Consider the following 25,865-nt stretch of genomic DNA (forward strand, 5'->3'; position numbering starts at 1 on the left):
TGATCTCGAATCATAATGTTGCCTTGATTGCCTTGTGAGATACCCCTAGCTGACATGATCCACTGGCAGCTATGGCATTGCTATTGTAGTCAAGGAACTGGCAGGCTGGTGGAAGAATGCTTGGTTGGGCACGGACTGTGATATGAGGTTTGCAGACGCACCGGTGTCCAGTTTAAATCGGATGCGAGCCTGGTTGACTGTGAGGACAGCACACCACTCGTCGTCGGGATCCACACTGAGGATCGAAAGGCGGTTTGCAGGTGCGGTGGAGACCAGCTCGCGTGTGGTTATGAGGCCCACTTGATATGGAGACTCAAGGCAGTCAGCATCGGGGTCTGTTGGGCTGTCGGGATCAGAATCCTGCATGCCTTGTTGTACCGAGCGGACACTTCTGCGCCGCAGCTGGGATCGATGGCTGATGATCGGTGGAGCAGACCTGCAGAAGGCCGCGTAATGGCCAGGCTTCCCACACTGGAAACATCGCCGTCCTTTGGCTGGACATTGCCGCTTTAAATGGGCGGAGCCACAATTCGGACACGTCATGATGCTGACGTCAGCGCGTTCCGTGCGCCATCGCGCATGCGCGGTGCGGTCGGCCAACGTACGGACCTGCGCATTAGGGTTTTCGGCCTAGTCGTCCACCCGGTCGTGGCGCGCAAGCGTAGGAACCCGGGAAAAGCGCGCGACAGCCACTCTCCTCGATGCTCTGTTGGAAGATGTACCGTTCAGAGCTCTCATTCACCTCAATGTTGCTGTGGCTGTCGAATTTTAGCAGAACTGTCTTGAACTTCGTCTTGTCTTCGCCATCGGCAAACGTAAGCGAGTTGTAGATATGGAAGGCGTGATCCCCGCAGTCGACAGTAATAGCGCGATCTTCCTGGCATCCGATGCTGCCTTGAGGTTGGAGGCCTCGATATACAGGAGGAACCTTTGCTTGAAGGTTTTCCAATTGGCGGCGAGGTTGCCGGAGATGTGGAGCTGCGGAGGATGTTTTCCATTTCACTGGATGGCTGCTTGCTGGTCGTTGCAGATTCACTCGAGGTAGGTTAGTTAGGATTAATAGCATTCTGGTACCATGATGTGTTAGGCAGGTTGGTTCGACGTTGACTGCAACTGGATGCAGTGAAGCTAGAAACAGATGTCTGACGCAGGAGATGATCCAACACTGTTTTATTTAACTAGTGGACTGCTGTACATGTTCAGCTGTGGGATGACACTCTACTAATCTAACTGATGACCTCTTACTGGTTTGACCAGACTTAGTAGCTACCGCATGGTGATAGTGATCACTAGCTTGTGCACTCTGACTGTCTCAGTAGCTGGGTCCTGAGAGAGGGAGAGTCTCAATGCCCTGTGGGCTTTATAGTGGTGGTGTCCTGTCTGGTGATTGGTTGTTCTGTGTTGCGTATTCATTGGTCATCCTGTGTGTCAATCACTGCCTGTCTGCATCTCATTATATACGAGTGGATATTATGAGTGTCTTTAGCTCAATGTTAGTACTGATCTTGTTAACTTACTACAGTATAGAAATATGAAGTCTAGATAATCAAGTTACAACAAAAATCTACTATCCAGGCTTACTTACAATGGTGAGGTCAGTGGCATAGAGCCAGTGCCAAATTGTTGACTGGATACAGACACAGTCGCTGCAGCATCTCTGTGAAGTAGCACACACATTTCTGCCTCTTGCATTCCATAGAAGTAATGCATACCTATCCATAAACCCCAGCAACGATAGGAAGACCAGGAAAAGAGATCGATCTTCTTCTGCATCAAAGATGAGGATGATGGTAATAACTGAGCAATTTATCTTCCAGTGGTGACCATGGAGTGAATGGTTGCACATTTGGTGGCTCCTGCTCGAGGTGGATTTCCTCGGTCCTTCCCCACCCAAATTGTGTGGTGTTGGATGGCAGGTGTATAAGCATTGAGCTAATGTCAAACCCCCCTGGTGGGACTGGTTTATGGCTCATCGGATGAGAAGTGCAACGAGAAAGAGACAGCAACTTAAGCAGGAAGGTTTTTGTGGTGCGACACAGCAGATGTTGGCAGAGAGTGGGGGAGGGCAGAACTGCCCCCCCCCCCCCCCCCCTCTCCCCCAGTGGTCTACGGAGTAGCTGGTGGAATTCTCAACAGCAAGTTCCAGCAGAGGAAGGTGGCCTTAGAGTACCTGGCTGAGGTGGTGGAGGCACTTAGGGCGGCGATCAAGCAGAGGCTGGAAATACAGGGCCTGGCGATCCAAAAGGTAGAGGAGTTGGTGGGGAAGCATGAGGATCGGTTGATCTTAATGGAAGCGGAGATGAGGATGGTGATGAGCAGCCAAAAAGGCTGAAGGAGAAGCTGGAGGAACTCGAGTATTGCTCCAAGAAGCAAAACCTGTGAATCGTGGGGATGCCTGAAGGCATTAAAGGAGCGGAGACCGCCAAGTATGTGGTGAGCATGGTGGAGAGACTGGTACTGGAGGGGGCCTTTGACCATCCTCTCGAGGTGGACCGAGCCCACAAGGCACTGAGGAGGAGGCTGCAGGTGGGGAGCCACCGAGGACGATGGTGATGAGGCTGCATCAGTTTCTTGACAAGGAGAAGATCTTGAGGTGGGCGAGGCAGATAAGTAAGTGTACTTGGGAGGAAAGCGAGCTGTGGATAAGCCAGGACCTCAGAGCGGAGTTGGCCAAGCGGAGGGCCGGGTACAACTGGATTAAGGCCTTCCTCTGCAAGAAGGGGGTGAAGTTTGGGGTTCTGTACCCCACTCGCTTGTGGGTTACGCACCCAGAAGCGAGAGTTTTATTTTGACTCACCGGAGGACACGAAGGAGTTTATGAGAATCATAGAATTTACAGTGCAGAAGGAGGCCAATTTGGCCCATCGAGTCTGCACCGGCCCTTGGAAAGAGCACCCTACCCCACACCTCCACTCTATCTTGTAACCCAGCTCAGAAACATCTTCAATGGAGAAGGTGTGGGATAAAGGGCTGGAATTTAAAGCAGCAAGGCACCTCATATGTGCACAGTTAGTTAGAATCAGAAAATGGCACTGCACAAGTGGTGGTGATTTGCCCCATACATATTTTTCGCTAATTTTCTTATAACTCTGCAAATGATTCCCCTTCACGTGCACATCCTAATTGCCATTTGAAATTTACAATGGAATTCACTTCCATTCAGGGAGTGTGTTTCAGCTCTCAATATCCCATGGTGTGTAGTTTCGCCTCATTCACAACCTAGTTCTTTTGCCATTTACCTCAAAACCACAGCCTCTGGTTACTCTGAAGTAGTATTATCTTCCTACTCGTTCTACCACAACTCGTCATAATTCTGAGTACCACTATTAGATTTCCCCATAACTTTCTCTGTTCCAAGATAAACCATCTCAGCTTCTCCAATCTCTTATTATAACTGAGGTTGCAAATCCCTGGTACCATCCTACATGTATACAAACAGACAAATTAGGAACAAGAGTAGGCCATTTGGCCCCATTTTACCATTCAATATGACCATGGCTGATTGGGTTGTGCCTCAACTCCAGATTTTGCCTATCCCTAATAAACTTTCTTTGTGCCCTGCCCGAGGCCGTGACATCCTTCCTGATGCGTGCTGCCAAGAATTGTACACAACATTCCCTCTGAGGTTTAACCAAGTGTTAAGTCCATAAGACATGAAAGAGATCATATAGTTTAAATCAAACCTTACTTTCTGCTTATGGAAAAATGGATTTTGCTGGACCAAAGAAAAGACTGCTAAAGGTCACATGATTTGCAAGTTGGCTACAATTCAGGAAACTTCCATTAGCAATTACAGGACAAAGATTAACCCTCATCCTTGTGGAATCTCAGACCTATCATTGTGTGGACCCATTACAATCATCAAAACAAGGGAGTAATCAAACTCACACATTAGCCCCTCTGCAGGGATAATGGCCACCACCTAACTCCTACGGTGAACAATAGAATTTGACCAGAGATATAGGCTTGAATTATCAGTCCATCACCCTGAAGCTTGTTTAATGGGGAGTGTGGGGGTGGGGGGCAGGCAACACACCACACAATGTGGAGGGAGCTGAATATTCAGTTTCCCAATGGTGTAGTTATTATGGATGTGAACATGCACTAGAGTCCATCATGGCAGTTTGCCATTTATGGCAGAGGCCAGTGTGAAACCATTTTGCATCACATCAACATCAATGGGATGCAGATTTCTATTCCTGTCCAATCATCCATACCACCAACAGTTTTCCAAATGGCCCAGAAAATGTTTGGACCAATGCTGCCTGCAAATATCGCCACTTAACTGACAGGATCTCCTCTTGTTCCCGTGCCCTCTTGCTGCTGGCCCCGATTGAGTGGTTGGCGGGGGGGAGGGGGGGGGGGGGGGCGGGGGCAGGGAAAGAGTCAAAAAATCTGGTTCTTCCGCACTAGCTGGGCTCCTCGCTCCTTGATGTCAGTCAGGTCAGCTCCTCTTGACTTCTTTCTAGTTGTCCTGTTGTACCTCACCTTCTCCCACACAAAGAGAGAAGAGCTGAGATTGAGAGCAGTTGGGTTTCGTATATCTTTACCATGCTTCCAGTCTTACAAATAACCCACTGAATTGTGGGCCATCTGATTGATGCACAGCAGGTTGTCCACAAGGGTTCTGGGGCAGCACCCGCCAGAGTGGTGAGCACATGCAGATAGAAGGTTAAGGCTCACAGAGGCATGTCATGTATGGAAGGGTTAGGGACCCACAGTAGCCTCTCCACCAGTAGGCCCACTAGACTGCAGTGGGGCTACGAGGCAGCTGCTCTTTTATGCAAGTAGATACTTGCCACTGAAGTACATGTTCCCTGTGTCATTCAGTGAGGAGAGTGAGCAATTGAGGGTTCACTGAGCCGCTGGAGTGGATGAGGTCATTCATCTGTCTGCGGCATTGCATGGCAGTCCTCCGGTGTAGTCCTGGGCATCAAACATCCTGGAGACTTATTCCAATAGTGTGCTGGTGTAACAGCTCAGCCTCCTCCTTCATCCTCTGAACCCAATCTGAGCATTGGTGAGCAGGTTATTGCTAAGTAAGTGCCACTGACCTGATGACCCCTTCCATTACTTTACTGAAAATCAAAATTAGATGGGTGGGGCAGTAATTGGTCGGGTTGGATTTGTCCTGCTTTTTGTGTACAGGACATACCCAGGGCAATTTTCCACATTGCTAGGTAGATGCCAATGCTGTAACTGTTACTGGAACAGCTTGGCTTGGGATGTATGAGGTTCTGGAGCTTCCAGCTAGTGCGGAAGAACCAGATTTTTTGACTCTTTCCCTGCCCTCCCCCCCCCCCCCCCCCCCGCCAACCACTCAATCGGGGCCAGCAGCAAGAGGGCACGAGAACAAGAGGAGATCCTGTCAGTTAAGTGACGATATTTGCAGGCATTGGTCCAAACGTTTTCTGGGCCATTTGGAAAACTGTTGGTGGTATGGATGATTGGACTTCAGTACTATTGCCAAAATATTGACGGGCCCATAATTTTGCAGTATCTTCTGCCTTCAAACTCTATTGCAGGGGATAGGGCACAGAAGAAATTTACAAGGATGTTGCCAGGATGGGAAAATTGCACCTCTGAATAAAGATTGGATAGTCTGAGGTTATTCTCCTTAGAACAGAGGCGGTTGAGGGGAGATTTGATTAAGATGTACAAGACTGTGAGGGTCCTGGAGAGCGCGGTTGGGAAGGGCCTATTTACTTTAGGAGAGAGGTCAGTGACTGGAGGGCAAGATTTTAAGTGATTGGTAGAAAGATTTTTAACCCAGACAATTGTGGGATTTGGAACTCTGTCTGAAAGGGTAATACAGGCAGAAACGCTCATCGCATTTAAAAGGTGTCTGGATATGTACCTCAAGCTGCAGCTTGCAGAGCTACAGACCAAATGCTGGAAAGTGAGATTTAGGCTGGGTGGCTCGATTTTTGGCCAGCAGAGACACAATGGACCAAATGGCCTCTTTCTGTGCCATAAACTATGATTCTGTGACTGTCTGTGCCAGTTTAATAAGTTACACCCCAGTAAAAAGCATGTCATACAAAAAGTCTAATTCATGTCAGCCAAACCAGTTTATTTTTTTAAAAACATAGACACAGACTATATAGTGAACTGTAGCAATTTTCACCTTACAAAAAGATAATGAATTAGTTAAGCATACAAATACACTCAGTTTCTAGATTTCAATTCAAACAGAATCCGTGTGTCCAACTGCATTCCTCCTCCCCCGACAAGCTTCAAGTTACAAACATGTTTATTTTGTGCTTACTGGATAGGAAATATTGGCATATAAATTGTAAAAATGTGCAAAATCTTTCTTCAGATAAACAACAGATTGACCTTCTTACATTAATGGTTTCCAGAATTTAAAATGGGAGTTTTAAGTACATTCAATACTATTCCAAACCTTTGCTACACTCTTGGGGTTAGATCTTAGAATACAATTTTGAGGTCATCCAACACAGATCTATGGCATTATTATAGACTTTACAAATTAGACCCACAAATTCCTTGAAACAAATGACAAGATTAAAACAAAATCACCACGGAAATAATAAAATGAAATGGCCTTCAGGTCCAGATTAAGTTATTTGATACGGGACATTGACAAGAGCTTTTGGGTTTGTCAATTGTCTCAACTATCTGTTGCCATATTGAAAATTCTTCAGATGAGATGAATTCAAAGTTGGTCCAAATGAGCATAAAGTAACTCCATAAAAGTATCAGTCTGCTCCAGAAAGTTCTTTGTTCCATATTGAATACACAAAACAATTGTGGTCATTGTGTGTTCACCAGTTTCAACTCTAAAATACAGAGCTTTGTTCGAATGTACATTTTTTGAAATTCATGTTAGATCTTGGGATGAGTTATACAGTTATCTGATCTTTGGGCAATCCAAAGTGACAATCCAATTTAACCTAAAGGCCTGCTATGAGGTTTTGAAACATCTTGGCCATACATTTGAGGAGCGAGACACAGAAGACTAACATGACTGTGGAATACAGAAAGCATTCTTACTCACTTTAATGAGCCGATTAAGAAAAATAAAAAGATGCCATTAAACGACTCAATGGATAGGTGGTATATTTTTTTTACCCCGGATAGCTCCATAATGGACTTGTTACTGCCTTTCACATGTAGTGTTTCTCAGTCCGGATAAAAATAAGTCAAATTACATAGTGTTCCCTATAATGATATTCCCATACAAGAATAGAGGTAATAAAGAGTTTCTGAAAATGACCATGTGTCAGTGAATTATTTCTAATCTAAGTATACAAACAATCGGAGTTCAGAATATTAAGTCGACAGCAGATGTATTGTTTATTTTCCAAGAAAATCCAGATGCTTGGCGCACACTACTGTGGTGCAAACCTTCATGCTTTTTCAAATTTCTCAAACTGGTTACATCGCGCTCATGTTTAAAGATAGCAGCAAGAAGGGCAGCACGGTGGCCTAGTGGTTAGCACAGCTGCCTCACGGCGCTGAGGTCCCAGGTTCGATCCCGGCTCTGGTTCACTGTCCGTGTGGAGTTTGCACATTCTCCCCATATCTGCGTGGGTTTTGCCCCCACAACCCAAAAATGTGCAGAGTAGGTGGATTGGTCACACTAAATTGCCCCTTAATTGGAAAAAAAAAAGATAGCAGCAAGAGCGGCTACTAAATAAGTGCAAGCGAGAAAAATAAAAAGCTTTGTAGCAGAATTAATTCTGGCAGTGATCGGGCAACATCCTTGCTCTGCGAAATGACACTTACTCAAAGCCTGCAAATTAAACTATTGTTCAGTAAAATATCAACTTTCTGAACTGAGAATACCAACGAGCCATTAAACTCTACTTTGCTGAGACAAAACTGAACACATTCCTTTTTGGATGAAATGAAATTTAGAACAAAAAAAAGTAACCTTTTTAAGTACTGGAGTCCCAACGTAAGTCTATCCCTAGTGTGCCTAATGAATGTTCCCTATATCTACAGGGAATTGCAAAGCAGAGTTTCTTGAGGGAGGATGAGCAAAACATGAAGCAGAGAAACCAGCTGATGGTTTTGAATCACTGATCAGCACTAGCACAAGGCTGGGAATAAGTCTTTAATCTTTAGATTTGGGGAATAGTGTATTAGGCAAGAAATAGTTAAAACCATAAAAAGTACCATATGTTGGAGAGATGCCCAGTCTTCAGATCACCATCATAATTCATATCATGCACTGATGTCAGTCGAAAAAAACCACTAACATTTTGAAAAAATTATTACTCCAATTCACAGGATTCATCTATTTAAATTGAGTTGAAGAACTGAGTGACAAGAGTGAGTGACCCCCTTACTGAATGCTCACTACTTTTCGTTTTGCCCTTTTAGGTAATCATGTTATAAACAATTGCAACGCTCCTATTGCAACAAATGGATTCATCAAAATTATTTCAAAACCAACCATCAGACAATTAACTGCACTAATGGCCAAAATTCTCCCGCCGTTCGCTGGCACTGGGATTCTCTGGCGGTGGGATTCCCTGGCGGCAGCGCGCCCCTGCACGGGGGTTTCCCAACGGCGTGGGGTGGCTTCAATGGGAATTTCCATTGACCAGGCCGAGAAACACACAGTTAGGAGGGCGGAGAACACAGCCCAACATTTCCAAATTCTCCTGTAATGAATTAAAACTAGTCTTTAAAAGGCAAATAGAGAATAGTGAATATTTCCAAGTTGTTATTTTGTTAAGGTATTGCGCTCTACATCTCAGTGAAATAATATTCATCTGTTAGAAAACCAATTGATATTTCCAAGTAATTAAGCTTGACATATAATGGAGAAAGCAGTGGCACTGGATTCTTGTAATCAAAAAACCGAAGGGCCTTTTCTGTGCTGTATGATTCTCAATACTTGCATATAAAGATGTCTGCACCAATACACTCAAACAATCAGACTCAAGTGCCCATTTCAGCTCATTCATCATGTTGTAAAACTCTACATTTTTGAGAAGGCGTTGCACTTTTACAGCACCGTAATCTTTGATTGCACAGAACAGAAGGGATAAAATACTCAATTAAACACCTTCAAAAGAAAATCCGCACCCCATTCCTTTAAATCTAATTACTGTAGTTTGTGTTTTAAATGTGGTATGCCTCTCATAAAATCACAGATCCATTTTACACTTATTGCCCAGGAATCCCAGTTGGTGACACTTAATCAGCTTGTAGCTATGCCAGTAGATGGCATTCTACACAGGATTAACAAATACTGTAATTCTGTTTTTGGGAAACGGGAAAGAGAAGTTAAAGAAGCAGTCGTCAAACCCGGGATAATAAATTAGCCCCAGTTAAAAGTACATTTAAAGTACCTATCCTGCCAGGAAATCATGTCATTACCACTGCACCATCCTGCTGATGGTAAACTGCAACTCTATTCATAGCTAAAGAGAGAGTAAATCTAAATAGACAGAAATGGTTTCCACTTCTGACAATGTGGTAGTCCGAGTACCTGCTCCGTCATCAAAAAGGCCATGCTATCTTCCAGGAATGTTTTACTTTAAGGCAAAAAGGATTTGCATGCAGCATAAAGAGCCGGAGAGGATAAAATTATTTGCTTTATTGAAAGAGGTAGAATGTGTACAAAAACATCCTGAACATTTTTAGTACGGTGAAACCGGTCATCAACTTCCCAGGACCTAATCCATGTGCTAACAGACAAGTGACACAGGATCAAATGTACATCAACAATATTAAAGACTAGTGATTTTTACCAAGCGGAAAAATCTACAAAATAAGTGAAAAACTACAAAAATTTGAGTCTGCAATTTTTAATGGTATTTTTACCTCTGTATTTGGTGGGTGTAGTCATTTATGAAACTAAGTGTACATTCAGCAAATTATAATAAAGTATATATATATATTTTTTTTATAAAGTATCTCCACTCACTGGCAAAGAGTCTGTCAGGGCAAGATCATGTCTGCCACGGTCAAAATAGACTTTAGCGCAAACTTTGAACCTATCTGCAACTACTCGATAAGAGTACAACCTCGCAACCTGTTTTATTTTTGGCTGGCCTGCATTCTTCCACAATCCCATGCACAATTTCCAGCAAAGATGGCAATTGGATAGGAGAGGGAAATAAACAGACAGCAGGGCAGAAAAAAAGCTTGTTGAAAATGCACTTTTATGCTGACGTCAACATTTGGTCTGAATCTACCAGGAGGTTCATGATCTTCATGATAAATTTCACTGTAGAAATGTTTTATTTGAAGGATCTTAGAGTTTTCTACTCAAAGCAGATACATTATTTAAAGACATACACCTAACTATTAATGTATCTTGAATACATGCCGCAACAAAAATTCTGCACTGAGCTTTGAATAAATTCAATATTGGAAGCTTTCTACATTCCATAGTTAAAAGAATTCAAGGCATATATATCTCTGGATACTAGTTTATTTAAAGACATTTGTTCATTATCTTTGCAAGCAATAAATACATTATATATTTGCATATATTATACGCCTACAGTTTGTGCTACGTTTCTGGTAAATAACCAAACCCTGCAGTGTTTAAAGTGATATTTCATGGGTTTTAGAATATGCAGTTTTGTTAAGGCATCAACCTAGCCAGTACATGTTCTAATACCATTACAAATTTAGAATAAATAGAGAAATAACCAATTATATATGAAGATTACAGACGGTCTAGAGATGATTGCAATAAATAAATGGTAAGAGTCATGAAGCAAAGAATTAAAAGTGTTGCAATGTCACCAAAGTATTGGATTGTCAAGCTTGTCGAAGCCTGGATCTTTCCGAAGATCCCAGTAGGTTCCTGTGCTCACCCACAGTTCCTTTCCACCTTCACAAGATTGTCTGCAAATAAAAGATTGAATGGCCATTGAATGTGTGCAATTGAACAGAGCACAAAAATACATGCATTATTAGGGAATGGTAGCCTTTTATGGAGTTGAACTTGCAACTATGGCTGCAAATCCCATGGCAAATTGCAAAAGTTGACGATAGTAAACGAGGCAATTGTTGGACGAGCTCCAAAAAACAAGCCGAGAGAATATCTAGTGTAATACCACCATTGTTCAAAGTGAAACAGCCTAGCAGACCAAACTGAATGGCCTGGACAATCTCTCCACAATTGGTAATGCCAGGCTCCAAAATGTTCCCTTACTTTTTCATCACCATCACCCACAAGCAGGGAGAGTAACCTTAGAATCCCTCTAATCTGCACCGACCCTTGGGAAGAGTGCCCTACCTACGTCCATGCCCCTCCCCCATCCCTGTAACACCACCGAACCTTTTGGACACTAAGGAGCAATTTAGCATGGCCAAACCACCTCACCTGCACATCTTTGGGACTGTGTAATTTTCCCTTACTTTTTCATTACCATCACCCACAGCAACCTTGTTCAATGGGGAGCAGCACCAGGCGAACTTTAGAAAATAGCACCAATCCAGTAATATAATAATAATCTCCATTGTCACAATTAGGCTTACATTAACACTGCAATGAAGTTACTGTGAAAAGCCCCTAGTCGCCACATTCTGGCGCCTATTCAGATACACAGAGGAGGAATTCAGAATGTCCAAATTACCTAACAGCACGTCTTTTGGGACTTGCGGGGGGAAACCGGAGCAACCAGAGGAAACCCACACAGCCACAGAAAGTGCAGACTCCGCACAGACAGTGACCAAACCGGGAATCAAACCTGGGAGACTGGTGTCAAACCTGGCGCTGTGAAGCAATAGTGCTATCCACTGTGCTACCATGCCACGTCTAAAGCTGTAATAGAAGGCCCCCAGCACCAACAAATAGGTTCAACAAAGAACCAAGCAGCCCAAAGCTCTATAACCAGAGGACATCTGGTCAAATGATTAAAAAGTAAGAAGGGGCTCACAAGCCATACCATCCTCAACTAAGGATGATCGTTGTGGTTGCCTGAGGCCTTTCATCACTATGACAGAACATTGCCAGGGTTCCTCAGCGGAGTTTCCTTGATACATGACATCTTCAGTCACATGATCGATGCCCTCTTTTGTTATAAAGTCAGGTGTAGAGCTGTTCACAAATGATTCTACAGTGTTCAGATCCATTTGAAACCAGAATTAACAAAACAGCCCAAATTAGCCCCCAGCAGGTCTAAGTCCATGTCTAGGCTTGGGCTAGTAATATTTATGCCATGTTAATTGCCAGGTAATGATAATCTCCAATAAGAAAAAAATTCTGCTCCCACCCTCGATTTTCAACCACAACACCAATACCATCTTCATCATCCAGTGTCCTGGGGTGTCACCAATAACCAGAAATTTATTTGATCAGCAAACTTAATACTGTAGCTACAAGAGCTGGACAGAGGCTACGTACTCTGTGATGAGTGGCCTACCTATTGACCTCTCAATCCACAAGGTTCAAATCAAGAGCATGATCGAGTATTCACTATTCACCCAGATGGACAAGTATTTTGTCTTTATCTTCATGGTAGAACACACAAAATGGACCCCAAAAGCAACAGAAAATTCAAGGGGCAAAATGGAGGGAGGAACTAGAATATCACTAGAGGAAAGAGTACTGGGAAATTACTGGGACTAAAGGTTGATATGTCCCCTGGACCCAATGGCATTGGTCCTAAAAGTAATATTGAAAGAGATACTAGATGCATTGGCTGTAATCTTCCAAAATTCTCCAAATTCCGTAAAGTCCCAGCAGATTGGAAATCCAAAAAGCTCTATTCAACATCTCTATTTAAGAAAGGCAAACAGAAAGCAGGAAACTGTAGGCCACTTAGCCTAATATCTGTCACTGGGAAAATGCTAGAATCAATTATGAAGGAAGTAGTAGTAGGACATTTAGAAAATCATGGGCGGGATTCTCTGACCCCCCCGGGGCCGGCGTCAATCCCGCGATGGGCCGAAGTCCTGCGGCTGACAGGCCTCTCCCGCCGGCGTGGTTTAAACCACCGACCTGACCGGCGGGATTGGCGTTGCGGGTGGGCTCCGGGATCCTGGGGGGCGGGGGGGGGGCGCCGCGGGGTGATCTGACCCCGGGGGGTGCCCCCATGGTGGCCTGGCCCACGATCGGGGCCCACCAATTGGCGGGCGGGCCTGTGCCGTTGGGGCACTCTTTTTCTTACGTCCCTGCCATGGCCTTCACCATGGCAGAGGCGGAAGAGACTCCCCTCCCTGCGCATGCGCTGGTATGACGTCAGCAGCTGCTGATGCCCCGGCACATGCACAGACTTACGCCGGCCGGCGAAGTCCTTTCGGCCCCACCTGGCGTGGCGCCAAAGGCCGTTCACGCCAGCCGGTGGAGTGGGAACCACTCCGGCGCGGGCCTAGCCCCTCAATGTGAGGGCTTGGCCCCTAAAGGTGCGGAGAATTCCGCATCTTTGGGGCGGCTTGACGCCAGAGTGGTTCACGCCACTCCGACACGCCGGGACCCCCCGCCCCACCGGGTAGGGGAGAATCCCGGCCCATAATACAATCAAGTAGAATCAATAGAGTTTTGTGAAAAATAAATAATGTTTGACAAGTTTATTAAAGTTCTTTGAGGGTGTAACACGCAGGGTGGATAAAGGGAAACCAGTAGATGTGGTGTATTTAGATTTACAAAAGACAACTAATATGGTGTTACACAAAAGGCTACTGCACCACGGTAAGAACAGCTAATGGCGTTGGGGTATATTCGCATGGATAGGGGAATGGTTAATTAACGGGTGACTGTTGGGATTAATGGGACATTTTCAATACTGCAAATAGTTAACTAATTGAGTTCCCCAGCGATCGGTGCTAGAATCTTAAATATTTATTATCTATATTAATGACTTGGATGAAGTTACTAACTGTATTCTAGCCAAATTTGATGATACAATATACAATATTAGCAAGTAGTGAGGGCGAGTCTGCAAAGGGATATGGATAGGTTAAGTGAGCAGGCAAAATATTAAACGTGGGATAATGTGAGGCTGTTCACTTTAATGGAGGAATAAAAAAAGCGGAATATTATTTAAATGGAGAGGGACTGCAGAATGTTGCGGCACTGAGGGATGTGGGTGCATTCATATGAAAAGTTTGCATGCTGGTACAGCAAGCAATTAGGAAGGGAAATGGAAAGTTGGTCTTTATTGCAAGGGGATGGAATATAAGCCTTGTTACTACTGGACAGGGCATTATTGAGATCAGATCCAGAGTATTGTGTACAGTTTTGGTCTCCTTATTTGAAGGATACACATGCAGTTTGGTTGGAGAAGGTTCACTAGCTTGATTCCTGTGATGAAGGGATTGTTTTATGAGGAAACGTTGAGCTGGTTGGGTCTATACTCATTGGAGTTCAGAAGAAGTATGACTTTATGAAACATAAGATTCTGAGGGGGCTTGACAGTACAGATGTTGAGAGCATGTTTCCTTCATTGGGGAATTGAGAACTTTCAAAATAAGGGGCCCCTGAATTAAGATGGAGATGTATTTATTTTCTCAAGGGGTTGTTGATCTTTGAAATTCTCTCTCCTGAAAAGCATTGGAGTCTGGGTCATTGAATATAGTCAAGACTGAGTTAGACAGATTTGTGATCAACAAGGGAATCAAGGGTTATGGGAAGCAGGCAGGAATGTGGCGTTAAGGCCACAATCAGATCAGCCATGATCTTCTTGAAGAGTGGAGCAGCTCGAAGGGCCAAATGGCTTACTCCTGCTCCTATTCCTCATGTTCTTATGAATGCAGCTGCAACACTCAAGGTGCTGAACAGCACCCAGGATACAGTAGCCGGTTTCATCAAAACCCCACCACTGAACTGAATAGGGCATTTCACATTTACAGAACAATAAATACAATAAAACAATAAAAACAATAATACGTCCCGAGAATAAATAAAGGCTAAGCACATGAGGAACATTTTCACAAATTTGATTAAGAAGCCTTATTAAATTTCTCCACATAGTAACAAAAGTACTGCTTTTGCACAGCATAAAATTTTCGATATTCACACACTTCATAATGATTGTACCATTTGTGTGCAGAATTGAAAAGCAACTTCTTTTCCACATAATAGCAAATGGCAAATTTTTGGACATTCAAATAATTTGACCAGAGGGGATATACTAACACCACTTTAGTGATTTGTACTTGGTAATAAAGCTACCTCATAAATGGCTCACTTAATGAGTCAAGTTTTTAATTTGGAAATAGTTGAGACTGAAGAAAGGACAGCTCATCATGGCATCGAGTCTTTAACTAGCTTCTTTAAAATGGATGAAAATAACAGTAAAACAGAGAAACTCTGGTGAACACGTTCATTTGTTGCAATTTCTACTCAAATAAATATGGTTTTCATAATCATAGCATTGGCTACAAATAAAATTTTCAACAAATTCATCTGCTCAATGAAATAGGTTTGGAATTGCGCAATGTTTTTTTTATAGTTACCAAGAAAAAGCCAAATTACTATCTTCTTCCTAATTTCACAGAAGCTACAATCTCATTAGGATAAAGATTACAAAGTGGCTTTACCGTTCAAAATTTATTTCAAGTAAATCTTGTGACAATATGTTCTGTAGATAGTGCGAAAGATTAACTGACAAATGGTGCCAATCTAATTTACGATACACTTACCCAAAATAGCCAACATACCTAAAAAACTGAGGTTGATGCGTCATGTTATTTTCTTCAAGAATTCTCCTCCTCTCTCTTTGAAGTTGTTCCACTCTTTCCTTTTGAGATTCTGCAGCCTCTATGTTACCTTCCTCCAGATACCTACAGTGGTATTTCAAATAAAATAGTTACAATACAACTAAGGGAATGTTTTGAGAAAGTACAAAAGAATAAAAAGTATGACATTTTTATGGATGTGTGAGCATTGCTGCAAGTGTGCCTCTTTATGTGTTATAATTTCAAAGATTCATTTCGTGCAGCAAAATGTAGCTTGTAAATACCTTCAAACACGTCAACATTCTACAGTTAGCTGGCAACCAGTTCTTTCCCAGAGGTATTAAAACCGGTTTGTGTACCACAGCCAATTTAATTTTCATAGAGAACAATAATTAATTGTGAGATATCCATCTCAGATTGGAACAAGAAATTCCAAATAAACTTGAACTATTGCTTGAATATAAAGATGATCATAACCTTTTGGATTATTTTATAATTTCACAACAATCTACTATTTTCTGAGGAAAATATCTGCTATGTTAGACATATTATCACTTTGTTGTGCCTCCATAATTTCAGAACTGAAAAGGTAGAATTGAAGACATCAATTCTGGCAAAGGCAACAATCGTGCTCCCAGTGCTCTGAGAATAAGATGTCCATTTTATTGTGGGGAAAACTACAAGAATGGACTATAAAAATTTAGGGTTATCACTTTTTTTCTAAAATCTCGTTAACTAGGATTGCAGACCTGGTTCAAACATGAATAAACAAACTGAATTCCAGAGGTGAGGTGAGAGTGACTGCTCTCAATATTAAGGCAATCTTTGACCGAGTATGCCATCAAAGAACCCTAGCAAATCTGAGTCAAGGAGGAACGCCCTCTGCTTGCTGTAGAGGGTAGCACAAAAAAAAGTTAGTTGTATGGTTGGAAGTCAATGATCTCAGCTCCAGGACATCACTGCAGGAGTTCCTCAGGGTAGTTTCAAGGTCCAACATCTTCAGCTGCTTCATCAACGATCCTCCTTCCATCATAAAAGGTCAGAAGTGGGGATGTTTGCTGCTGATTACAACATTCAGCACCATTCACAACTCCTCAGGTACTTAAGCAGTCCATATCCAAATGCAACAGGACATGGAAAATATCCAGCCTTGGGCTGACAATTGGCAAGTAACAGTCATGCTGCACAAATGCCAAATAATCACCATTTCCTACAAGAGAATCTCTGAATCTCCCACTATCAATCCTGAGAGTTACTATTTATCAGAAACTGAACTGGACAAGCTGTATAAATACTATGGCTACAAGAACGGGTCAGAGGCTAGGAATCATGTGGCGAGTAACTTACTTCCCGACTTCCCAAAGTCTGTCTACCATCTACAAGCACAGTTCAGGAGTATGATGGAATCCTCTCCTCTTGCCTGGGTGAATGCAGCCCCAACAACAGACAAAGCAGCCGAATTAACCGGCACCCTATCCATAAACATTCACTCCCTCCACCAACAATGGTAGCAGTTTGTACCATCTACAAGATGCACTGCAAGAACTCATGTAGGCTCTTTCGGCAGCACCTTCCAAACTCACAACCGCTACCATCTAGAAGGACATTGTTAACAGACACACGGGAACACCACCCCCTGGAGGTTCCCCTCCAAGCTACTCAAGATCTTGCCTTGGTAAGATGTCAGTGGGTCAAACTCCTGGGACTCCCTCTCTAGCAGCACTGTGTAGTACCTACACTACAGTGACTGCAGAGGTTCAGGGCAGCTCACCTCGATCTTCTCGAGGGTTATAAATTCTGGCCTAGCCAGTTGGCACACACATCCAGTGAATACATTTTTAAAATTCTTTAAACTCAAACCCCAAAATACCAATAAAGCAAAGCACATCATTGATAAACCACAGGCATTTAATAGACCACAGGACACAAACAGAGGTACAGCGGTCCAAATGATAAGATATGTGAACTCTGTCTCACCTGTGTGTATGCTTATCTGCACAATAATCAGTGCTCCAAATGGTGCATTGAACCAGCAATTGAAGTGCCAGTGGAGAAGACAATTCATTTGCACGAGTTCAGAAACAAGTGTCATTTTGGACACCCACCTATTCCACATCCTGCATCTGGTCATTCAGTTGAGGAAGGTGATCTGAGAGATATATTTGCTTGAGCACAGGGTTGATTTCGGAATTTGCTTATTTATATATTTTAAAATTGGTGTGTCTTCACCAGTGTGGTGCCTGGACTTCACTGATGGTGCCAATATGTACTATAAGGGCACTGGTGTGCCTTAATTCAGCGGGCGTGACGTCCGGTGACGGGATGTGCTGAAATGTTGCACATCAGGTGGCTCTCCTCCCGCAAACCTGACGGGGGCAGGGGCAACAACAACCTGAACCAAAGGGAAGAAAAAAGCAATGGGAAAACCAGTGGGAAATGAAATGCATGGGATCACTATTTCCACTGCAAACACCAAGGATGGAATAGAGTCATAGGTGTGTACCGCATGGAAACAGGCCCATCGGCCCAGCTGGTCCATGCCACCTAGTTTCTATCACGAAGCTAGTCCCACTTGCCTGCATTTGGCCCATATCCCTCTATAGGAGCTATGGACCTGTATTCCTAGATCTCTTTGTTCTGTAACTCTCCCCAACTCCCTACCATTAACTGAATATGTCCTGTCCTGATTTGATCTACCAAATGAATCACCTCACATTTATCCAAATTAAACTCCATCTGCCATTCATCGGCCCAATTGGTCAAGATCCTGTTGCAATCTTATATAACCTTCTTCACTATCCACTATGCCAACAATCTTGGGTGTCATCTGCAAACTTATTAACCATGCCTCCTACATTGTCATCCAAATCATTTATATATAATCACAAATCACAGTGGACCCAGCACCAATTCCTGAGGCACACCACTGGTCACAGGCCTTGAAAAACAACCCTCCTCAACCACCCTTTGGCTTCGGTCGCCAATCCAATTTTGTATCCAATTGGCTACTTCGCCCTGGATTCCTTGAGATTTAACCTTTTGCAACAACACACCATGCAATACCCTGTCAAAGGCCTTGTTAAAGTCTGTGTAGACAATGTCGACCGCACTCTACAGAGGCACTGCCCTAATCTACCAACTTGGTTACGCCTTCAAAAAACTCAATCAAATTTGTGAGATATTACTTTCCCCTTACAAAGCCATGCCAACTTCCCATAATTAGCCCTTGCCTGTCTAAACGAATAAAAGACAAGGGACTGTATCCTCCGTCACTGGCTGCCCCACAATGGGAAACCCCGCTGACCAGCTGGCCTAACGGAGCATCCCGCCGGTGGGGTGAAACTGAAATGTGGCGCGGCGGGGTGGAGAATCCAGCCCAAGAAAGGGGAAACTGTATCAATGTGAATAGTCAAAACTGATTGATGTGTAAATAGTTCTAGTTTTACTTCTTATATTCTCTTGTTTAACTCCCACAGTTTGATCATGTTCATATTTTTATTTGTTTTCTCTGTCAAAAACTTAATAAAAACATTTACTTTTTTTAAAAACTCAGTGGGTGTGCCAGAACTTCTAAGGGAATCCCCAAACTTGCGTTGCCAGCATTTGACTTGTAAGGGCAGGATAGTCGCTGCACCATTTATAAGGCAAAGTGGAAACTCCTTGAAATAGTGGATACTTGCTGCCTCCTGAGCCCATCTCATACTGTACACCAGTGTCTTTTCCTGGCCAGTTCAAATGGAATATCACAGTGCAAATGGCGGCCATTCGGCCCATTGAGTCTGAACTGAACCTCCAAAAGAGCACTCTACCCAGGTCAACTCTCTTTCTCTCCCCCCCCTCCCCCCCCCCCCCCCCCCCCCCCCCACCCCCCCCCCCCCCCCACCACACCCTATTCCCGCAACCTAACCTGTACACCCCTGGATACCATGGGATAATGTAGCATGGCCAATCCACCTAACCTGCACATCTTTACACTGTGGGGGGGAAACCAGAACACCTGGAGGAAGCCCATGTAGATATGGGGTGAACGTGCAGACTCCACACAAACAGTCAACCAAGGCTGAAATTGAACCAGGCACCCTGGCATCGAGGCAGCAGTGCTAACCACTGTGCCGCCATGCCATTCCATTCTTGAAGTATGGAGCAGGAAGCTGATGCGCAACAACTCACCCACTGGATTGTTGCTTCAGTATTCCCAAGGCCAAGAACCACTTGAACAGATGTTACAATCGCCATCCCTGCTGGTCCAACAGCAAACGGAGCCTCAGAATCCAAATGGTGGACAAATTCAAAAATTGTGAGGAAATCAAATTTCCTCATGGTCCCACATAAAATACACAACAATGGAATAGTGAAATTGAGTAAATCTACAGCTCAAATTCACTTTGTACCGACTGCTAATAATGGACATTCTCCCTGAAGTAGTTTTCCATCAAGTCCGATCACCTCCGTTCAGTTTTTTAAAAATGTTTTGCACAAGGTGTGTTTGATACTTGTTGCCTGAACAGACTGTTCTGTTAAAACAGTTTCTTGGAGGTTTCAGCAGATGGAGCTAGAGTACAGAAAAGCAAGAGCAAATTACTTTTTTTTTAAAAAAGTGTCATCTGGGTTATACTTTCCAAAACATTCTCCGCGGAAGTCTCAAAGGAATGTGTGTGTGTTTTTGCCCCCCCCCCCCCCGTATGTTGCATAAAGCTATTTTTAAAAGGATTCACTGGTAAAAATACAACTAAATATGCCGAAAGGTTTCTCTCTCATTTGATCTATCTAGCACAATCCTATGCTCAGTTTGAGTACATTCAAAAGGAGTCAATAATTGTATTCAACAGCCAAACAAAATAGTTTCAGGTTTTGCTGACACCCCATCTAATTCCCTTAATCCAATTCTCCTCGTCAGCTGTCGCGAGTTTCTACAATGGGTCTTCATGTGACTGAGCAGGCCGATTCTCAACCCACATGTCTTTGGGAACATGAGGCAAGACATTCCACGAGGTAGTGGGATCCAGAGTGCAGGATCTGCTTCCTTTTCTTTCCTTCTCTTTTGCCACTCTGCCTCATCGTTAGGGCGTTTGACAAGTTACTATTCTGAACGACTGTTAGCAAGCTCCGCCCAGTCATTGTCAATGCGGCCATGTTTTAAGGAGAGCTTCAGAGTATTTTTGAAACATTTCCTTTGCTCTCCCCTAGAATGGTCATTTGAGAGTTGAGAAAATAAGACCCAGTTGCGAAGACAGTTTTCAGCCATCCAGACAGTTTCCAGTCCACTGAAGCTGACTTTGCAGTTTTGTCTAAACGCTTGTGAGGTAGCTTCAAGGAGGACACAGGAATTGGTTAAATAGTCCTTCATTCGAATCTGGAGGGTGTAGCGAAGGCAAGGTTTTTGGAATTTGTTCTTCTGGGTCTTTGATACACAGTCCAGGTCTCACTATCGTACAGGAGTGTGTTGATGACAACTGCTCTGTATACTAGGATATTTGTTGACTTGTGGAAAATACTTGTTGATCTGGTGTTGAATCTCTTTGTCAATTGTTGCCTTTTGAGAGGGTGGCTGCCAAGATGCTCAACGTATTCCAGAATCTTTTCCTCAATACATCTGGGAGGTAGAATATTTGTCTGACCGGGTGTGGGTGACAGTGAGTTTTTTTTCAGGAATATTCAAGGTTGAGATTTTCCTATGTAGAATTGGGGATCAAAAGTGGCTTGCAAATTTGCAGAGTGGACAATGACATTGCAGTCATCTGCAAACCAGGTCATTTACATTTATAGTGGTCAGTTTTGTTTTGGCATGGAGGCAACGGAGGTTAAAGATGCAGCAATTGAAGGATTGTGATGCATTTTCCTGAGCACCCATATCTTTGGAGCACAATCCACAGAACCATGTGATTTACTGAGTTAAATGTTGGTCTGGCCGATGAATGCAATGAAGAGTTCCTGGTGTTTTTCTCAACATTTGTCATAGATTTTTTGTGCAACAAAGACCAATCAGAGGTTCCTTGGGAAGGTCTAAACCACACCCATCTCCAGGAGGATTGCCTCAGCTACTCACCTACCTGCTATCAAAAAATCATTTCTTTCCAGAGTTGGCAGTGGAACGAGGGTTGGGAAGCAGTGAGTCTAGCAATCCTCTGTTGCAAAGAAATACAGGTAGTGCTTCAGGTAGCACAGCACTACCATTGCTGCCCATCCCTCAATGTCTCATCAATAATAATGTTGATGGAAACACCCACATTCCAAGGCTGAATTGTTTTTATAGACTCTTAATTGATAGACGCGACAAAAACACAGAAAAAATATAGTAAAGGTTTTAGTATAAGCTTAATATAAAGTACAAGCAAAAACAAAATATGGGGAGAGTTTTGTTATTGATGAACTTGTTTTTTGGTGTATTGGATACTGGATTGTGTAGAAAACCCACAAGGGAAAAATAAACCTGATGTGGGAATACTAACATTATTAAAGTTCTTTTATTTATCAAAGAAGCCAGGTTTTAAAAATAAATAAAATTTGAAAATGCACTCAATCTTTCCCAGGATATAATAGATGACCACTATTGTATTGTTTTCTCTGCTGGAACCGTCAATACATCACAATGATTTGCCTAAGAGAGAAAGAAGTCTTTCACAAAGATGTCCAATTTCAATTTAAGGTCTCTTCTTTACACAATCTTAGTAGTTATCTTCCACAAATAAAAATGGTTGATATTGTATGTCACATTACAGACGGTACGAGTCATAGTAATTGTGGGGTGTGGCAAAGCATGCGCCTAAATGCAAATAAATAATTACGGCGAAATGTGTAATTGGGTGGAGCTGTATTAATAATGCTAGGGGCACAAACAAAATGCACCTTTTCTTCATAAAAATGTTTTTATGTTGTTACTACAGTAACACCTCTTAGTCTATCAATGTTATGTGGGGGAACCGGTATTTCTAGACAACACCTGCATAAAGGGATGCTCAAACATGCAAGAGATTAGAAAAACTAAACCAGTGAATCATTTTGTAATATCTGCTGTGGGGAAGTCACTACAATCAGTCTGGATCAAAAAGCCAGATTGGATTAGGTCTGACTAATCTAGTTGATTTTTTTGAGATAATGAATAAACTAGAAAGTGAGTGTCTATGGGTGGTATCTATAAGGACATCAAGAAGGCAGTCAATAAGGTTTCAACTTGGAGATTATCAGCAAAAGTGCACTAAATCGAAGGTGGTCTTTTGACTCCCGAATTAGTTGGGAGTTAAGAGCCACAGAATACGGATGAAGGATATTTAAATATTTTGATTGATGGGATGAGATAAGCAATTACATGGACCTGTTATGAAGCGTCAATTTTTCACTATATTTATTAATAACCGATGAAAGAATAGTGAGTTGAATATCCAAGTTTGCAGATGGTCTTAATTTTGCAGGGTGGGGGATGAGGTAGTGTCATGTAGTGGCAATAGTAGGTATTACAATTGGAAACAGGAAGTTACAAACAGATAAATTAGGTGAGCGGGCAGCATAATGGCTAATGAAGTTCAATATGAGCAAATGGAAGATCATTACTTTTGGACTCAAGAAAGATAATTCTGTGGTTTCTTATTATTTGGTAAGGATCTAGGAACAGTAAAGGGCCAAAGAGATTTGGGAGTCCAAACATACAAATCAAACAACCAACAGCTAGGTGCTAAAAGCAATCAAGAAGGGTAATTAAACATTGACTCTTATCTCAAGGAGACTGGTATGGAAAAGCGAGGACTTCAGTTGTGTAGAGCCTTGATCAAGCACGTCACATTCAGCTTAGGGCACTGCACTCGTGACAGATACACTGGCCTCAGAGAGGGTGCAGTGCAGGTTCACCAGAATGATACTGGGCCGTACAGGGTTTAATTATGAGGGCATGTTGCAGAAAGGTGATTTGATTCCTTCGCATATAGGATTAGGAAGTGTTTAAAATGTTAAAAAGGATGTGAAATATAGATGTGGAGAAACCAATTTTTTTTTGGGGGGGGGGGGGGGTGAAATCAAGAATAATGGGTTACAACTTTAAAATTAGAGCTAGACGATTCAGGAGCAAAATCAGGAAATGCTATTTCAAATAATGGACAATATTTCACTGCATGAGCAGACCAATTAACTTTTTATAAAGTGTACAGGTTTGAGAGTGCGTGTGTGTATACGCATGCGCACACATGTGCAGTGTATGCGTATGGAGAGTGGATCCAGGTTTCCCACTGACATTTTCCCACCTTGGATTCAGAAATGTAATGAAGGTGGTGACCATAAATTGGGAGGCTAATTACTTCTAATAAAATGTAACACAAAACAACCGATGTTTAGAAATGGCATTTTGGGGATAAATATGGACATTAAAGCTATCTATAAGGCAGGGATTTTCAGACTCAGGGCCGTGGCCTGCGGGTGGGTCGCCAGCGATCGTTGGGAGGGCCACAGAGTGATTGGTCGTGGCATTCCCGAGCACGGGGGGGGGGGGAGGAGGAGTGTCCAACGGCCGTGGCCAGATTTTAGGTTGAGAATGCCGGTCACGGCCGCCAGCAGCCGCGGCATTTTGTCTTGCTCGGACTGGCACCCAGATTATCCAATGGATGATTAACTTTCCTAACATCACATCCGGCGCCTCATTGTTCCGCTGATCAATAGGAGTCAGGGATGGTACTTCCAGCGGTGGGGCTGTTGGGACCTCGGGCCCTGTGAAGGACACCGAGAGCAGCCGAGTGAAGTTTGTGCGAGGGGCGAGAATGGCGGGTCACAATGCTGGCAGTCAGCACCAGTTCACCGGCTTCCACAAGCACCTCAATGCCGACACCATCACAGGCAGGAGGAATTATGTGGAAGCTATATATTCTTGATTAATAAGGGGATCAGGGGTTCTGGGACAAAACAGGGGATTGGGGATGAGAAACATATCAGCCATGACTGAATAGTGGAGCAGACTCGATGGGCCAAATGGCCTAATTCTGCTCCTATGTCTTATACAGGGCCAGCAATTTGTTCTTCAAACTGAGATTCATGAAGAAGGCACCAGCAGCAATCACAGAAAATGAATGACACGTGGTTCTCCTCTGGGGAAGGGAATGGGGAATTTAAGGACCAACATGTGAAATCTGTGTGAATGTTTGAAACCTCTACAACAAGTGATCAGTCTTCACAAATAAAACTTATGGGACGCCATGTGCTGTTTAAAAAGGAGAGCATGCCGTCTGCATGCATGACCCCTCAGGCAGATCTGGCTATGCACAGGCCCAGTGGGGCAGACTGACACCTCTTGGCATCATCGTGCTGCCCCAGTACCGTCTCCTCCTGATATCAGTGCACTGTCCCAGGACCAAATTCTTTTTAAAACTGGCAGTCTTCCCACCAGAAATGGCGGCAGAGAGCAGGTCACTCGCCTGGCACGTACACTGACATCACGTGATCCTGCTTTGGCAGCAAAATCACAGAGGAGAGATTCCTCAATTTTGTAGATTCAGGAAGCAAGCAACAGGCGTGGGGGAAGAACTGAAGATGGATCAGTTTGTAATAAGGAAGAGAGGGGCCAGAGACACAAAGATCTCACAACTAAATCTGCTGAGCGAGCTTCTCACGAGAGTCCACTGCAGGGCAAAGCAGCGCTGGTGCGAGCTCCAGCGCCTCTGGTGAACAAACAATTAAGAAGGTGAAATCGGAAACAAAGCAGTATGAAGATAATTGCTTGAGGTATAGTTTTATTAACTGTGCCAATGCAAATCAGGATGCAAAGCCCATATGTGTTATGTGCAGGGAAGTACTGACAAATTAAAAATTAAAACTCTCAAAACTCTAAAGGCATTTGTCAAAGTAGGTTTTCTCTCCATACAGATGCTGCCAGACCTGCTGAGATTTTCCAGCATTTTCTCTTTGGTTCCAGAGGCATTTGAAGACTAAGCATGGCGAGTTAGAGGACAAACCTCATGATTTTTTTCAAAGGATTGAAAAATAATCAGCTGAAGTCCTTAGCAGAAACGTAACATTGAATGACAGAGCAAGTGAGATTGTGAGGATCTAGCCGGCTCACCTGTCACATTAAAGGCAAGCAGAAAGGTGGGTTGCAAACTTCAGGCGGCGTGGGTCACAATGACCGGTTGGTAAAAATGGGTCCCAGGACAGCATGGTGGCACAGTGGTTAGCACTGCTGCCTCACGGTGCCGAGGTCCCAGGTTCGATCCCGGCTCTGGATCACTGTCCGTGTGGAGTTTGCACATTCTCCCAGTGTTTGCATGGGTTTC

The 25,865-nt window shown here is 43.5% G+C and overlaps 1 protein-coding gene across 14 annotated transcripts in view; it reads right to left on the bottom strand.

Annotated features, from left to right (window-relative positions):
* Window positions 1-6,052: 6,052 nt before the first annotated feature.
* The window catches only part of osbpl3b (oxysterol binding protein-like 3b), a 200,419-nt gene continuing 180,606 nt past the window's right edge, over window positions 6,053-25,865 (bottom strand). For 13 of the 14 annotated variants that reach the window (XM_038797231.1, XM_038797224.1, XM_038797228.1 and 10 more), the window contains 2 exons: window positions 15,601-15,723; window positions 6,053-10,839 (listed from right to left, as the gene is read on the bottom strand). In XM_038797231.1, coding sequence (XP_038653159.1) covers window positions 10,734-10,839; window positions 15,601-15,723 — 229 coding nt within the window. In that variant the 3' untranslated portion in view covers window positions 6,053-10,733. Of the gene's footprint in view, window positions 10,842-15,600; window positions 15,724-25,865 lie in introns of all 14 variants that reach the window. The other variant, XM_038797232.1, reaches the window with a different exon arrangement.

This window comes from Scyliorhinus canicula, chromosome 5 (genome assembly GCF_902713615.1).
Source record: "Scyliorhinus canicula chromosome 5, sScyCan1.1, whole genome shotgun sequence".
In the NCBI taxonomy this organism is placed as follows: Eukaryota; Metazoa; Chordata; class Chondrichthyes; order Carcharhiniformes; family Scyliorhinidae; genus Scyliorhinus; species Scyliorhinus canicula.